Genomic DNA, 16,933 nt, shown 5'->3' on the forward strand with positions numbered 1-16,933 from the left:
ACCTAGGCTTCTGAGCAAGCAGCTTGGTGAGTGGCAGAGGTATCTATCAAGCCTGGCTTTCCTCTTTCTCCAGTGATTGAGAAAGTATAGGCTTTGGTCAACCATCTCCGCAAAGTGGAGGTTTTAAAATGTTGTTCTTCCAGGTGGACACCTCACTGCCCAACAAGGGCAAGATCCTGCAGCGTTCCCTTTGGTAGGAGCATGAATAACGTTTCTTGCCTCCACCTGCGAGTCTGTTTTTGCACAGGAATGGATTTTAATCTTTGTGAACTTTACTCCTTTGACAAAGCTGTTTGAAATTGGCCAGGAGATTCAAACGTTACTGGGAGACACAAAGATAATTATGTTTACGTGCACGCTTATTATGTAAAATTTGTTTCTTTACTAAATCTTGTTAAGAGCTATAGAAGGAAATGCACTGAAATACAGCAAGGGTTTACCAAATGAGCCGTCTCTCTGTCTTTGATAAGAAACTACATTTTTTGGAGGAAGGAAATGCAGTAGGCATAGTTGGTCTGGACTTCAGTAAAGCATTTGATATTGGTCCACATGGGAAATCATTAGTTAAGCTTGAAAAGATGGAAATTAGTGTGAGAAATGTATAGTAGGTAAGAAACCAGCAAGTGGGGATATAATGAGAGAGGCGCTATACATCCAGGGACAGGCTCTGCTCCTTTCTTCCAGAACTGCTCCTGTGGCCAATTCCATTTAATATCCTCCATAATGAACTCGGTGCAAAAACCACCTGCATGCTTATCAACTCTGGCAAGAATTTCAACCTGAGGGAGGTGTGTAGGGGTAAAGGGGTAACTATAGCTGCTATTTTGATCCAGAAGGAGAGCAGAGAAAGTGAGAAGGGGGCTTTTCTTTGCCACGTGACAGCAGCTGTCATTGTGGGTGGGAGTAATGGGAAAATGGTTACTGCCCTTTTAATTTTTTTTATTCAGCTGTGTATATATAAGCCAAGAGGAAATTCTCTCTACACCACAGAGAGTATTTGGTAACTCTGAGGATCAAACTGGTAGGAATTGGGCAGAGGGCAGGGCTGTGTGTTCAGGGCTGTGTCGGCAGAGCATGGTTTGAGCTCTCCTGGCTTCTCCGGCACCGACCCTGCTCACCTCACCCCTCCGGCTGCTGCCGCTCTGCCAGAGAGAGCCTCCAGCGTGGGGCAGTCAGGCTTAATGCTTTGGTCATGGGGTGACCAGATCAGGAGGACACATTTCTGTGGTTTGGCTCGATGCAAGCCTTCAACCAGCAAGACCCAGGTTTCCTTTAGCAGTGTACGATGGGAAGCTGGAAATACCAGTTCCACCTTAACTGTGTGTTGTGCTTTTCGCCCTCATTATTCAATTTCCTAATGAACGCTCTTTGGATCACATAGATCCCTTCCTGTTGGACGCTGACTAACTTTCACATACCAGCAGTGCTTTATGATGTGCTTCATATGAGATTAACTCATATAATAGCCCCGTCCCCAGATGAAACCTTCCAAACCTTGCTTTCCTGCTGTTTTCCACTGTCAGCTACAGTAGTACTTGAACATGTAAAGGACAGTACAAAAAAGACAAAACGAAAGTAATTTGCCCACCAGTATCATCCAATTGTACATAGATGTGGCATTTTTCAGGTACCTTGCTTTGTCTGCCCACAGACTTCATTACTGCCATTTGTTCAGGCTCTGATGCTCTCCTTCCACCCATGATGTCCTCAATTATATTATCATTTAACTAGTTAGATGAAGGTAGATGATGTACCAAAGAAAGAAATGTGTGGAGAAAGAGAGCAAAGCAATGGCAATAGAAAATGCTGATCTGCATAATTTAGATGAGAAAGGCACCTCCTGAAAAACTGAAGGGTGATGTGGACTACAGAGGATGGGCAGGAAGGCTGCCTGGAGCCTGATGCTTTGATAGCAGCAGCTGAATAAACCAACCCTGGAAATTCCTTATAGATCACTGTCTGAGAGAACCGCCGCTATATGCTAAATAGTCTTCTGATACATAAAGTTCAGCCAAAATTAACGTAAGCGTATTGTTCTTGTGTCTGCCTCAAAGCCCAAAGGCAGCTGTAGTGCCTGGTGGGCCACTTCTCTCTGCAACCCTTAAGGTGCCGAGTGGCCAGGCTGTGTGGTCGGCTCACATGGCAGGCACTCAAGGAGCCCCCAAGGTTAGGTAGGAGCAGTCCTGCCCTTTCCCCCCAGATCAAGCTGCAAAGGCTGACTGAAAAAGCTGACCAGTTCCCTGCCTTTGGTCTGCCCAGTTCCCACCAGGGCCGCCTCCCAGCTTTTCACACTTAAGGCAAATACCAGACTGAGATCATTCAGGAAGGGAGCTGAATGACATGGAATACCAGAGTTACCGTTCATTCCAGAGGACCTCACATATTTTACAAAGCCAGGGACATAATTTCGAATTTCTGAGCTTATATTAAATCAGTGCCTAAATAAAGAACTTTGTTACACTAAAATCCACAAGTGCAGTGGAAGTTCACAGCCCTACAGTCATTGATAACATTGTTTAAATTTTGACCCGCGTTCCAAAATTTGGGCACCTAAAGAAATAGAAAGAATCTTTCCATACTTTTCCAAAATGCAGCTGTACCTAGGGGTAGCATGAAAGCTACCCAACGGTGCGCATGGCATTTAGCGACGAAAAGTGAACATGTATACAACACATCCATTCTATGTTTGGGGAAGAATGCAATTTCTCAAGTATAACTGAAGCTGTTTAACTTTTCTGGCCTTGTAAAAATCCAAGAGATTCTCTCAGAGTGAGGAAGAAGAGACGGGAATCTGTTGCATTACTTATTTCTTATTCTCAAATGAATCTTCAAAACCAATAAGGAGGGCAGATGAAATTGCAAGTCCTAAAAAACCTTATAGTTTGCCTTTGATGGGCCCATCAAAGTTCAAGCAATGGCCTAGTACTTTAATATTTATTATCCTCTTTATTTTTGTATTCTCAACCCACCCTCTTCCAGATCCTCACTTCACATCAGTCATAAATCTCTCCCATCTCTCACTCATCGGCATTACATCTGGAGAAAATTATAAAAGGGTTAATATAAAAAGCATGCTTGCTGGATAGATTGTCTCTCTCCATTTAAATTCTTTCAATGCTCAAGACAATTTGAGTTTTAGTTGTACATTCATCATCAGAAATACATTTATGTGCTGATTTATATTGTGGATGAAATGTTTTTTATTTGTATGTACATAAAACTATAAACTTTTAATGTAAAATGTAGCTTTGGAATATTACTAGTGGGATATTAAGAACCAAGAAATTGAGGGCTTGGGTTTTAAGATTTCATCTGGTGCACAGTGATCAAAATAATATGTGCTTAATCGTGTGACAAGTATATATGCATGTAAGTATGTTACCTTTTTGGCATTTGGAAAAAGCACAGGGATGAATCTGAAGTTCATACTTCCTTGTTGTATAAACTCGATCTGCATCTAGAATAGAACAAATTGCCAGATTTATTGTAATGACACGTTAATTTTTCTTCACATGCATCTGAATCCTATGCGTAAAAACATTTGTCGCTTACTTAAACTGCTCTTCTGTTAACTGATTTGGTCTATTGCTGGTGGACTCGGTATCATTTTGTTTGGCCACTTAATCTGATTCTTCGTTACTACAGAAAGGGTACAGGAAAGATCCGTCAACATTTCTTGAGCATTTAGTTGTGTGGTGTGAAATAATTGTGGGTTTAGCTGCAGTTTCAATCCCATGAAATCCATCTAGAACCGATGAAGCTTGACTTGACTAAGGCCCCTGTTCAGTCTCCACCAGGGTGAAAGATTTCAGCCGGAGGCCAGCTCCGTGTCTGAGCTGGGACCCAGCCTGTCCCCCGTGTCCCCAGACACAGGCATCCTGGGGGTGGTAAGGACAGCAAAGTGCTGCTGAGAGCTCACTCGTTGGTGACAGCTTCTGGGAAGTCTGACCGCAGGATCAGCCCGGGGAATCAGATGGGTTATAGGTTGAGAAAGGCAGCAAACTGCAAACTGAGGGAGAACGGATGAGGTTCACGGCTCTGTGGGCTCTTCTGGGCTAAATGTCCATCCTGTGACAGACGGCAGAGATGGGCATCTGTGACCCCCACTGGTCCCCTGCCACCCTGCACTCCCCAGGACCCCCCCGCCTTTGCAGCTCTGGCCTTCGCTTTGCAATTCCACCTTTCAGTCAGCTTTACTGCTGCCCGAAAAAAGACCTCAGTTACAGGATGGCCGAAGCGATAGGGGCTGGTTTATAGGGAGGAAGGTCAGGCACCGTTAGATAAGATTGTGCTCAGGGCTATACGGCAGGGCAACAATGGCTCAAAAAGGTGAAGGCGGGAAAAAAAAAAAATCGAACAATAAAGAATATGGAGAAACAAGATGAGCATGTTTAATAGGACTTTTCTTCCTTGAACCTCTTAGCAGATGTTAATGAGCATACGGAGCTGATGAGAGGGAGGATTAATGAATTCCAAAGGGGGGTGTTTAACTATGGGGATTAGGGAAAACAAAGCAAAGAACCTGCCATTTGGAGACAGATTTGTCTTTTGAGAAGAAGAGACAGAGTCTTTGTAAAACAGCAAATGCATGTCCTTGCTTACCATCCTGTGGATGTATTTAGTATGTAAGCCGTGTTCATCCCTGTCCAGCTGGGATTCAGCCCCTTCCACATCCTGTTTGTATTTTGGACTGATTGCTATGATTATCATCACCGTCTTCTGTTAGGGAGAAAAAGCACTTTTATGAAATTGGGAAATGCAGTGTGTTTGGTAGAGGCAGATCGGAAATCTGCCAGTTTGTGTTTTAAGTGATCTTTATGTTCTTGGCAAACACGAGAGGATCTCATTCATTCTGGCAGGAAATACAGGAGAAGCTCGTACACTCGTTCTCCTCATTATTTCTCGAGATCTCATAATATAGAAATTCTAAATGTCAAGAGATATATTAGCAGCTACCAGTTTACAGTTGGAATCCCTGTAATAAAAAGCTACTTTTTATCAGTGTAGAGTGTCTATGTACATACACAGAAAAGTTCTATCTTCAAATTCAGACCTAAATATTTTCCAACAGCTTATGTAAAAGTGCATCTATTTAACCATCTATGGCTTTTTACGCACAAAGCCACTAAAGGCAGCTGTCTATGGAAGCTGCATCTAGGGCTCTCCGCAACAGAAATGACAACTTTTCTTGCTGAGCTTAGCAGCGAAGTGTGCAGAGAGGTGGCTGTGCAGAGGGGTGGGCTGCTGCGGGATGGCCTGGGCAGGTTTAGGGTTACCTAGCAGCTCCGTCCCACCTTGCCGCAGTGGGCTGAAGGCAATGCTCCTCGCCTTGCCGGGACAGCCCGGATCCTGCCTGTGACCTGTTTAATCCCAGGCCCCCACTGAGCTCAGGTTTCCACAGAGGGGCCATCCTTCATATCTGGGAAACATCTCTCCTCCTTAATGGTGGGCCGGTGAAGAGGCTCAGCAGATGAAAGCCTCCTACTTGTGTTTACCTAGGGTCTGTCTTTCATCCCCACCACATCAGGCTGTGTAAGGCTTCCAAGTCTGTGCCTCATAGTCAGCCTGGCACCTAATTAACTCTTTCCTTCTGTGCAATATCAAGGGAATTTGCCCCACCGCAGGGTCAAATACGGTAAGGAGCCATTATCCCTTACACCAACTTAACATACTCCAGAATTACTTTTGCTTGTGCCTGACATGTATGTAAGCACTTACAGATGTTGAGGGTTTGCAGAGACATGCCTGGTTGCACACATCCCCCTGCTTGTGTCCAAGCAGTCCCTTCTTCCTCACACATACAAAGGTTTTGAAGTTAGAAACTGCCTCTACAGTCAGTGGAGGAAAACAAACATTTCTGGGGCGGGCAGTCAGAGAAGGATCCTCATCTGGAGGCAGGGAATTGCTCCCTGCACATATTGGTCTCTCCTACTGACTGTGCAGGAGTCCCAAAGGAGATCTGCCAGGTTGCATTTTAAGCGATAATGATGTTTTTGGCAAAAGCAAATTCACCCTGGCTTCTGATTTCAGTACCTCCATTGCGCATAGTGAGCCCAAGCCTAATTTGCCCTGATGAAAGTCCCAGAAGGGATAACTGCATTGCCACAACAGAGGCCCCAAGCTTGCTCCGCATGCAGTAGTACCATGCCTACATGGTAGTGCACCTGAGCCAAGGTGTCCTGCTGGACACCTTTAGGAAACCTGGGTACTGCTGTCTCAGGTGGTTGAGCTTCCTTGCTCAGGTCGGGGAGAGCCCACCACTTTGTCATCCTGTTCCCAAGCCATGGAGATCTGCCCAGAGTGAGTCAGAGGCTCGGTGGCTACCCAGCAAGGCACGAATCAAAGGAAGCCACCCCATGATGGCATGTGTCGAGAGACAGAATCGCCAGTTTGTGTCCAGCTGTGCTGGTGTAATGGGACCACTTGGCGTGATCCTGAAGGAGATGTGCACTCACTGCTCAGCTGAACTTCAGAGGAAGTTGTTGCTGCGGGGGGCTGTGCTGGCAGCAACATAGATCTCTGTTTTACTGCTTAGCTAGATACACAGTGATGAGAGCAAATCTGTCATTTGACTAACAGAACACCAATTTCCAGTTTACATATAAGATGGTTTATCCAGCAGAACCCTTTAGTGTTTTAGATAGCAACGTAAAAGCTACAGGTGAGAAGCAGAAAGAACATTAGCCACTACTATGCAGCCTGGGATGAAAACCAGATATCATTTTAACCAAGCATAGCTAAACCCCACTATTTAAAAATGAGATGGAGGAGCAACTGGTCCAATGGCAGCTTCAGGCTGAATGTAACAGCCAGCATTGGAATTTGGCAGGAATGCCAGGATTAGCACTTCATTTCTTAAAGAAAGAGCTTTGGGACCATAAGATACGGAAGTGAGTGAGATTTGTCTATGCTCTCTCTGTAAGGCCTCTGCCATTTGTGTAGGGGCAGGGAAGACGATAGTAGGGTCTTGCATTTTGATTCTGCTCCTGTTACTATTAGAATAATTCAGCCATTTTCCTCAGGTCACCTCTGCCATGAACAAGGTTAAATTGCCTTTACATACATCACCTAGGTAGCGCTCCATCCACTTAATGATGTCAATACCTCGTACCGTGTCTTCAAATATATCAATCTGCAAGAGAATGAAAACCTGTGGTGAGCATCCTTTCACCTTTCCTCCCCAGTTGGTGGCACTGAAAAGGCACCTGCTCTGTTCCCTAGTTTCTAACCTGTGTGTCTAATTCCCTTAGGAAAGAAACGTGTGCATGCACAACTTCTCCCCTTTCCCCGCAGTCCGGAGTCAAGCTGGACGGGCACCCCAGGCAGGCGGAGCGGGGCTGCTGCAGGCACACTGCCGGGCTCCCGCTCAGCCGGCCGTTCGACCGGCCACCCTGCCCTGCCAGCTCCCAACTCCCAGGCATTTTTTGCTCAACGGAACAAGAAACAGCCGCTGCCAGCGAACGTTAGATATGTGAAGTTTGCAAAATGGCTTTTTTGCCTCTTTAAACACCTCACGAAGGCGGACGGCTGTCCACCTCTTCTATCTGTGTAGCTGCGAATGTCCACTATTTTCTGGCTGCGAGGTTATATACTCAGTGTCAAGTTTTAGCTTCATATTGAACTAAATTTTCAGGGTGTGTGGTGGGAAGTCAACCAGGTTACTGATACTGGATGCAGTAACCCAGACTTCAGCGACAGCAGAGAGGTGGAGGACTTCAGAGGACTGAATATGACCAACACCGCCCAGTTCCCTGCACACTCAGTAAGCCCAGAAACTGGCAATCAATGACTGTGACCAAGGAGTAAGTATTAACTTCTCCAACCTTTTCATAAAAGAGTCATGTTCTGCTCTCAGGTCTTTCTTTTTCCCCTTTTGAAAGTAGAGAGAATATTTGTTTCCCTGCTTTGGGGCCATTTTGCTATATTTATTATGCTGCAGCAGGCTCCAAGAATTGCTTGTCCAGCAAAGGTGCCATTAATGAGCCTTGTACTCCATACAGCTATGGTGCCCAAAGCTTTCTTATGAATTGGTCATAGTACAGAACTGCTGGAGAGAAGTATAATTGTAGTCTCTCGAAAAAATCTTTGATTCATGAAAATAAATAAGCGTGTGCAAAGCCCCCCACTGAGCCTCATTCAGTTTAATGATAGCCACTTACTTAAATGCTTTCCTGAATTGAAGCCAAAGAGTGAAGGTTGAGGGGTCAGATAGCATATGCACTTGAAATAAGAAAATATGAATCAAGATTTTGTTGAACACTGAATCCTAGAGCCTCCGTGGATGGTTCCCTTAGAGAAGGATGTTATGATGAAGCAAATCATGAGAAGTTAAATGAAAATCTGGATGGCTTATGGGATTAGACAGTAGGACACAGACCTTTTCAGGCCAGTGATTTTAGAATCCCTTTTAAAACTATAACAAAGCAAATGAAACCATGAGATGGGCTGTTTCATTAAGCTGTGTGAAAGACACTGATTTTAGATGATTTTTTAGCAGAAAGGTATTCACATCTGAAGAACCAACGATGTAATAGCATCGCAGAAGAAAAGCTGGGATGGGATGAACATGAAAATTGACCTTTTTTAATATTGATAGTACAGATCAAATATGAGACAAAGTTAATGGAATAGCTCACAAAACCTCATACTATTGCCCATCTGGTATCTGGTGTCACGAAATGAAAATTTCCAGAGTCATTATTAAAACACATTTCAAAGCATGAAATTCAGTTAAAATATGAGCAAACAAAAAGGCAAATCATTTAAGTTACAGTTTTTAAAGCCAAGGCTAGTTCGTTCTATTTGTATCTTCTTTAACCTACAAAATGTGATGATAAACAGAAAAACATTTAAATGGACAGTGTATCGCCTCTGCTTTTTAAAAAAATGTCTCTTTTCTCTCCTGGTTGAAAGTCATTAACTCCGGAAGGAATACTTACAGCAGTTTGAAATCCATTTACAAGCAGGAAGTTCACAAATTTCATGACCTCCACCGCTGCATCCACCGAATAGGTTATAAAGACCTTGCCTAGGAGAGAGAATCCATATGAATATGTGATGCATTAAAATACACCATTCGGAGGGCGAGACTTTCGCAGCCCTCCTTTTCCACCACGCTGCAGGTTCCGCTCACCTACGTCTCTTCGGATTATTTACAAAATGGATGCGGGACAGCGCAGTGGCTTGGTGTTGAACTCAACCCCCCGTACAGAAACCTCGCTCTGGATTTAAGCTCCTACCGCCTTGCCGCCGGCGAGCACCCCTGCGGACGCTGCAGAGGGTAACATCACTCTGCTGCCCGCCCTGCCCCGCTGCCAGAGCTGCTTCTTCCCCAGCCCTTTGGGGTAGGTGAGGTTGGGCCCTCGCCCAGCGCTCGTGCCGCCTGCACCGGCTGCAGCCAGCACGGCTTTCCTCCAGACATCACTGCTCTGACCGAGAGCTGGAGGAACCCTCACGCACGCCGTGCTGCCTCACCTTAGAGCAGCATTAACCGCCTGTGCAGGCAGGCGGGGTGGCTGATGACAGCGATGTTCTCAGCTGTCCTTGCCGTCGTGGAAGGAGTTTTCTTACTAACTAAAGAATCATGGGTTTGCAGGTCAGGGTGAGCCAGCTGGCTAATCTAATCCAGCTGTGCGTGTATCACAAATGACACAGTTTTATCCAGTAATTCCTGTATCTAGGACACACTAATTGATAAAGTAGGGTCTATCCAAGAGCGGTATCCGGTGTCATAACTTACTCCTACAGGCCAGAGAGATGCAAGTCTCTGGATTTGAAAGGTGATGTGCAAAATGAAGAATAAAGGAAAAATCAAAACCTCAGGAGAGATGTGGAGGGTTCTTAGCAATGGTATATCTCACGTGCTAGCCAGCACGGCATTAAGAAGGAAGCCAGTTTTCTGAAACCTTACTTTCCCGTCAGAGTTGAAGGGTGAAAGCGTTTCGGGGGCTGGTGGCAGGGGAAGCACCTCAGCCAGCGCCTGTGCTGCCCTCAGCCCTCCGCGTGGGCTCCCGGCCCAAAGTCCTCTCCACTCACCAGGTCAGGGAGAAACTGAGGTTGAGACTCGACATATTTGTCTGGTTTGGGACAGGCAGAAACACTTTATCCCTAGGGCTTTGTTTGTTATTAGTCTTTTACTGTAAGCTTCAGTGCCTCTGCCTCAAAGGGACATCCTGTTTAGCAAGAAGTACCAAAGCAATCTAAACAGTATTTATTTTTTGTAAACAAAATAACAAATAATTAATGACAATTATGTTTTCAGGATTCAAGGGGATAATTCCATCCCACTAAACACAAATGCTCACACCCTACAGATGTGATGACACTCAGTATTTTCTTTTCTTGTTGTCTTTGTGTCTTAATGTTGTTCCCCCTGCCTTCTCCCCCCCGGAGCTTTCCCACCTAAAGCTGTCAGGCTGCTTTGTAAAATCTTGCACAGAACAAATTTGCTAACCACTTACGCAACTCCTCCGGCAAATTGCTGGTTCTCAGAGTTCCCTTGGCTGCGGGGTTACTGAGAGGTCTCGGGACGGCAGCTGGAGATGGCAAATTGTCAGAAGGACAACAGCATGCTTCATCTGGGCCGCATGCCTTGGGGGGCAGCTGACCATTAGGTAGCTGGTTGTATAGCTGGTTTCTACAAAAAAAGCAAGCGAACATTTAAAAAATATTTATTTTCAGGTAAAATTCAGATTTTTTTTCTTTCTTTTAATAACATGCTAAGAACTTTATCTGCATATTAGCTGGGAAAAGTTCTTGTAGAAATGCTTAGCTCGGCATTTCTACTTAGTTATTACAGCATCTTTTGAACAGATGATACCTTGGTGACAGTCTGCCACAAGAAGCAGTTTATTGCAGAAGCAGCATTAGCCACAGGAAGCAAATGCACCTCTTAGCTGAAAGCTGTTATGTTTGCAATTAGCAGAAGCAAAGGCTGTTTCTGAGTGAGAAATGTCATGGATGTTGTTACGCACGTAGGGGAGCAGGGTGGCACTTGGGTAACCTCTTTCCATTATCTAAAGGGCGCTTCATCGCACCTCACGTGCTCTCAGAATGTCCTGTGCAGCACAGGAGGCACAGCGCAAGAGGGGGATTGGGAAAAATGGGGGTACCAGGGCACTCCGCCTCCAGCTCTGGCACAGCTTGGAGCATCTCCAGTTTTGGGCAAAACTCAAGAGTTTTGCTAAAAGGAACAAAGCTCATTTCTTGACCAGCAACAGCAGACCCAATGAGGGTTTCTCATGTCAGGGATCTGCGCTCCAGACCTGCAATAACTTTGCCTAATATCTTCTCCGTTGTAACAGACGGAAAGGGATGATTTTAGGAAGCTTAGCAGTTCTTGTCCCACTACACTTTGGCTTCACAGTTTAAGTCAATAGGAAGGGAAATCTATAGAGATTTTTACGTGAGGTGTGCTTTGAAGTTGCTGGGTTGAATCTGTTGGACGAGTGTTAGGTTTCTCTGAGAGCTTTTCCCCACAGAGCAGTGATGTTTAGTCAATCAAGCCCACTCTCTTTTTTTTCTTTGCCTTCCTTAAATGAATGATGACAGGCTGGTCACAGCATGTTTTCTGTTGTCACATTAAGATTTGGTTTATTCATTTCGGTACAGATGTTTTCTGTTACAAAATACTCTATAGGCAAATATTACCAACATATAACTGCCGTTCCTGGAATCAGCATTCAAACACCAGCCACGCAGCCGCAGGACAGGCCCCACATATTATGGATTTCTTTTAGCAGAAGAAAATACCAAGAAAAGCAACACGTACCTCATAAACGGCCACAAAAAACTACCCTATGGCTAATTTACAGATCTTCCCAAAACTTTACCTTATCTAACAAATGCGCCAAAAATTAGGAGTCTGTTTTTAAATTTTACTACTCCAAAGGATACCCACTATTCCTCAGTATTTTTACATTTGCAGACAAACTTTTCAGTGCAATTATCTCTACTGCAAGTACTGCCTTATCTTGCTGTCACTTTTCTGTCACAGCCCCTAGCTTTTCGCAGGCCAGAGCAGTGTGGTATTTCAGCCGTTCGTCCTCTTTTGTCCCGCCTATTCACCCAGTTTTCTTCCAAGACCATGTCACGTAAGTGGACATTTTCAAACACAGATACCTGTAAGTTTAGCACCTCTAAAAGTACTGTGGCACTTAAATAAAAATGGTCTGATTTCAGATGTCCTCAATACCTGAAGCTTCAATTTGTCTTCAAGTAGCTGAGTCTGGAGAAAACCCTGCATGGATAGTATTTCCCATCTGTTAATGACATCCTTATAAGGAGGGAGATATAAAGCCTGGTAAGTTAATATTTGAAAACGAGTCAAAAAGCCCTGGATGAGAAGTGCTAGACAGGGTGGTTTATTACTACATGAAAAATCATAGAAAAGCCTGCAAACTGCAAGGTAGAGATGTATCAGCAATGGACGAGATTTCCTCCCTTTTTCTCTGCACTATGGAAGAGATAAGAAGGAAATGACTGAAGCCAGTGATTGAGGCATCCCAGGCTGGTACAGCGTAAAGCTGAACACCGCAGTGAGCCACCAAATTGACCTTTGCTCTCGAGCAGGAGAGCTCTAAGGTTTCAGCTAAGATATTTTTCAACCCCTCATCCCTTTAACCTTCAAGCGTTTATCTTCCTTAATGCATGCTTTTCAGGGTGTGCTGTAACAACATATCAGGTATCCGGCTTTGAAGTTCTCTAGGGTAAGGTCAGGCCCCTGTTGGGTGTAAAATAGCCAATAAAGAAAACTACCCAGCGTCTCACATGTACCCCTGCAGCCTGGGCACGCTAACATTACAAGGCTTCAGAATTATTGGTTGAAAGCCCACAAAATCAGATCAGAGGAGCTTCTACCGCGCACAACCCACCCCCCCGAGGCGTACTTACGGGAATCGAGGAGGACCAGGGGAGGAGCATGTCCTCTGGGGTGGTCGGTCTCCGGTGCCCTTGGGAGCACGAAGGTTTGAGTAATTTGGGATGACTTGCTGGGCCGGGTGGATAATTCTCATGCAAGGTCCAGGAACAGGAGGAAACGGTTGCGACGTATGTGCAAAATGTTGGTAAGGAGCTCTGCCATCTGGGAGGGTGAGAAAATAAAGGCAGCAACTATCAGTTCAGCCAATACATTTTTGCCTCAGTTTGTGTTTAATCCTTTCCAGGCACGTCCTCCTTCATGTCTTGGGAAACTGAGCGGTTTGGAGGCATTTGCAGGTATCTTGGTCTGAAAGAACCCAGATTAAGGAACATTTTACAGTCTGAAGTTTCCTATTTCTCATTCATATACGGCACAGCTCAGATTCCTGCCCTGGACTGTTGGGACAACTGACAGTTAAACATTCAGGGCTGCTTTGTCCCTGCACTTACCATGCCTCAGTGTTTTTTGGTGGTTGGGGTTTTTTTTTTAAATTTCTTTTTGGCAATAACTTGCGAAAATGAATCATCCCAACGTTCTCATGAAAGCAGATGCAAAATCCTGGAACAAATCAGTTTGCAACACTAAGGCTAAACAGACTGTGATTATTGTAAATGAAAAGAGAAAAAATAATCTCTTGGTTTGTTACTTCACCCTGTATGAATTTTCTGCCTAAGTGACCTTTTAAGGCTTTGCTGCTGCTCCTGTTGCTATCCAGGAGGCTGTAGGGGAAGACCAAAGTTACAATTTTGCTTAAGTAATTCTGAAAAACCTTACTGTTGTTGGCCGCACACATGTAATGCTGTTTAATAACTAACGTACGGTGGAACTGTTGGCATAAACTGAAAGAGAAAGCAATGTAAGCTGTTTGTTTCTCAAACGGAGAAAACTATTTTTCTTTTTTTTTCAGTCTTTCTGCTTGCAGTGTTCATTAGGCTGCAGCTCTGCGCACTTTCAAGCTGCTGTGCGCAGATCAAAGTCCAGCCTGGCAGGGCTTATTAGCACTGCATGATTACGGTGTTATGAGCTGGCTCTGAAAGCTGCAGTACTCAAACACTCTTCCTTCCCCCCCCCCCCCCCCCCCCCCCCCCGACTGGTTTTTTAAATCCTTTTAGCTATTTTGGGGTAGTGCTTTCATTTTCATAGCAGCCATGAGGACTAAAATTTTTTTTTAAAGGGGAGGAAAAAAAAGAAAGACGACAAAGCTTAGATGAAACAGTCCAATTCCAGGAGCCAATACTTTAAAAAAACCCAACTAACCCTGGAATTGCAAAGAGATTCCTAACGAATTTGTTGATATTGTTTTAGGAGATTTTCCTGCTCCCCCTCTTAACTATTTGCAACAGGACAGGGTGAAAAAGGCTGGGAGAACAAAATTGAAAGTAAATATGGTTCCTCATGACCAGCTCTAGGGAAGGTGGCTGGCCTCTCGGAGATTCAGTTTGGTTTACAGGTTTTTAGGGCAATGGTTCACCAGCTTCCTTTGGATCTATCTGATGCTACAATATTTTAATGGATGCAACCACTGCCATTCAGAAGCACAGTATGGCCAGGCGTGCGTGCCTGCACACACCAACAGCTCCCATATATAAATATCTGAAATAATGGTCCCTGGGCACGTAGCATTGCTGCGAGGATTTCTTTGACTTCAGAAGCAGTTTTGCTGTTGTATCTCAAATAGCAGGTGTCCGGAGCCAGCTTAGAGCCTACGGGCACAATTGCTGTTCCCCAGGAGAGGCGTGTTGCAACACACAAACTGCAGAGCTTTGTTGTGGGTTGCCACTGCCCAACAATTATCTGAAACGCAAGGAGCTGTCAGGAGGTGATTTACGCTGTACCAGGCGTGTGAGAAACAGGAGTACAGTTGCCAGCTTCTTGGTCCTGACCAAATCTGCTCCAGCCATCTGAGTTTATTTTATTCTTTTTGCCCTCTGGATGTGGTTGAAACGGTAGTGATTTTTCTAAAGAAAGGCTTTCAGAGTTCCTGCTTTAAAACAAAATAGCCTCATTCAGTAAATGTCCTACTTCTCACGATGCCAGCGTGTGGAGGAGGTAAATGGAGGTAAATAGTGAGGGGTGTTGTGCAACCAGCTCTTTGTCTGCTTAAAGCTGAACGGAAAGGAGAAGGTATGAAAAGAAGACCAGAGGACATTTTGCAAATGTTCAGCTGTAGACATTGACGAAAGTCCATCTGTAGTCCCTTCCCCTTTACAAAGTCCCAAGATCAGAGGTGAAAACTGAGGCTCTGATACCCTCTCTCTTTCATATACCTAATTATAGCACATTGCTGGAATGACAAAACTCCTTAAACGGATGTAATATAAATGCTGTGGAGTCAACAGAAGGTTAAAAAAAAAAAAAGGGTTATCGGAACAGGCCTACAGCTTTTTATTACAAAGCCAGCCCAAAACAGGTCGGGGTCTCATGAGTCTAATGTAATATAAATTATATTAAAACAATGATATTACTGTTGAATGTTCAAAGCTCACTTCATAACAGATAAAAATCTCAGAGACTGAAAAGGAATACTAATTAATAGCAGGCTGTAAACTGCGTCGTAGTCTCCAAGAGCCAAAACACCCATATTGACGGAGTCACATCAGCGTTCAGTGATACAATCACCAGCAGCTGAGAGGGCTCCATTTTAAGTAATGAGCTTTCATTTCAGCTGACAACAGAAAAAAATGAGGATGATGGATGTCACGCTCTTTTCACATAGAAATAAAACACATGGGTGAGTTTGGTCATAATGCTGGGAGATACTATTTACAGAGATCAAGGGTGACCGCCCATCCTGATTCTGGCAGGAAATTCTCAACTTTGGGGATCCAAGTGGGAGCAAGGAAATCTATGGAAACAACAGGAATTAAGTCGGTATAGGAGGCTGCTGAATGACTGATGCAAGGAGGAAGGAAATGACTAGAATATGAAATAACAGCAGGGAGAAGGCTGTGTATGCTCAGCATGACCGACAAAGGCTAGTTTCTAGGCAAAATCATTAGCCTTCATTTGATGAGTAACTGTGACCTCTTTAACTTTTTATCTGGCTCAGAGGTTCTGCATCAGAGAGTCCGGCTGCATAACCCGAAAATCTGGAAATATAAAATGGACTGCAGATAGATGTTTAAAAAGGTTAATAATTGCATGCTGTGCATTGCCATTAAGTACAGCAGGAAAACACCAGCTTGGTGAATGATGGCTGTGATACACCCAGAAAACCTCCCGTGGGGTGAGCGGTGCTACTCACATGGGCCCTGGGGGTGCTGCTCTGCCGGGCAGCGGTGCCCAAAGCAGCCGTGGGCTTGCGAGGAGGCGTTGGGATGGGGCAAGTGCTGGCACATAGGGCACTGCTGATGCTCAGGTCCAAAAAACTCTCTGGAGATCAGTGGTCCTGGGAGGTCCTGGGGGTTCAGCACGGACACCAGCGGTAAGGGGGGCTCCAGTTGCTTGATGCCCATGACGTCTCGTGACTGGGAGTTGTACCCTGTGTCCACGGTCCCCAGCTCTGCTGGGGGTCTTTTTCCTGAGGGTTGCTGTGACCGTGAACTCCCTTGGCTGCTTTCCTCCAGTGAGTCCTCGGGAGCATCAGACAAGCTCTGCTCTGATTTACTGGAGTTGTGCCCGGTGTCAGCTGAAAGCTGTGATCTTGGCTGCATGCCTGGTTTGTCCATAGCTACAAGATGCATCTTTGAGGGAACTACTCCAGCTATTGATTCACCGGGGGAACAGAAGTGTCCGTCTCCATCAGGATCAGCATATTTTGACCACGAGCTGCTGTCCGGCTCCACGGACGGTGCTGACTGATGATGTGCTGGTGCTCTGCAGAGGCACGATGGATCGGTCACAGGCTGAGGCGTTTGAGCGACACACGGTCTCTGGGACTCCTCATCCTCCATATCCTCTCCAGAAGGCTGCAAAGCCTTTTCCAAGACATGTTCTGGAAATGGGGACCATGGCATGGATTCATCCACTTCAACTGGTATGCTTCGACCTACAAAAGTGCCTGAAAAAGTGGCA

The 16,933-nt window shown here is 45.0% G+C and overlaps 1 protein-coding gene and 1 long non-coding RNA gene across 2 annotated transcripts in view; one reads left to right on the plus strand and one right to left on the minus strand.

Moving 5' to 3' along the window:
* TRAF3IP2 (TRAF3 interacting protein 2) overlaps positions 1-16,933 on the minus strand; it is a 28,102-nt gene that overhangs the window by 1,900 nt on the left and 9,269 nt on the right. Inside the window, 7 exon segments of the mRNA XM_030033778.2 lie at positions 3,383-3,457; positions 4,603-4,719; positions 7,064-7,132; positions 8,940-9,028; positions 10,461-10,636; positions 12,892-13,081; positions 16,164-16,919. Coding sequence (XP_029889638.1) covers positions 3,383-3,457; positions 4,603-4,719; positions 7,064-7,132; positions 8,940-9,028; positions 10,461-10,636; positions 12,892-13,081; positions 16,164-16,919 — 1,472 coding nt within the window.
* On the plus strand, positions 12,018-16,701 carry LOC121233668. The gene is made up of 3 exons (XR_005933603.1): positions 12,018-12,092; positions 12,181-12,301; positions 16,590-16,701. It is a non-coding gene; the product is annotated as an uncharacterized LOC121233668 (long non-coding RNA).

Source organism: Aquila chrysaetos, chromosome 2 (genome assembly GCF_900496995.4).
Source record: "Aquila chrysaetos chrysaetos chromosome 2, bAquChr1.4, whole genome shotgun sequence".
NCBI classification, from domain to species: Eukaryota; Metazoa; Chordata; class Aves; order Accipitriformes; family Accipitridae; genus Aquila; species Aquila chrysaetos.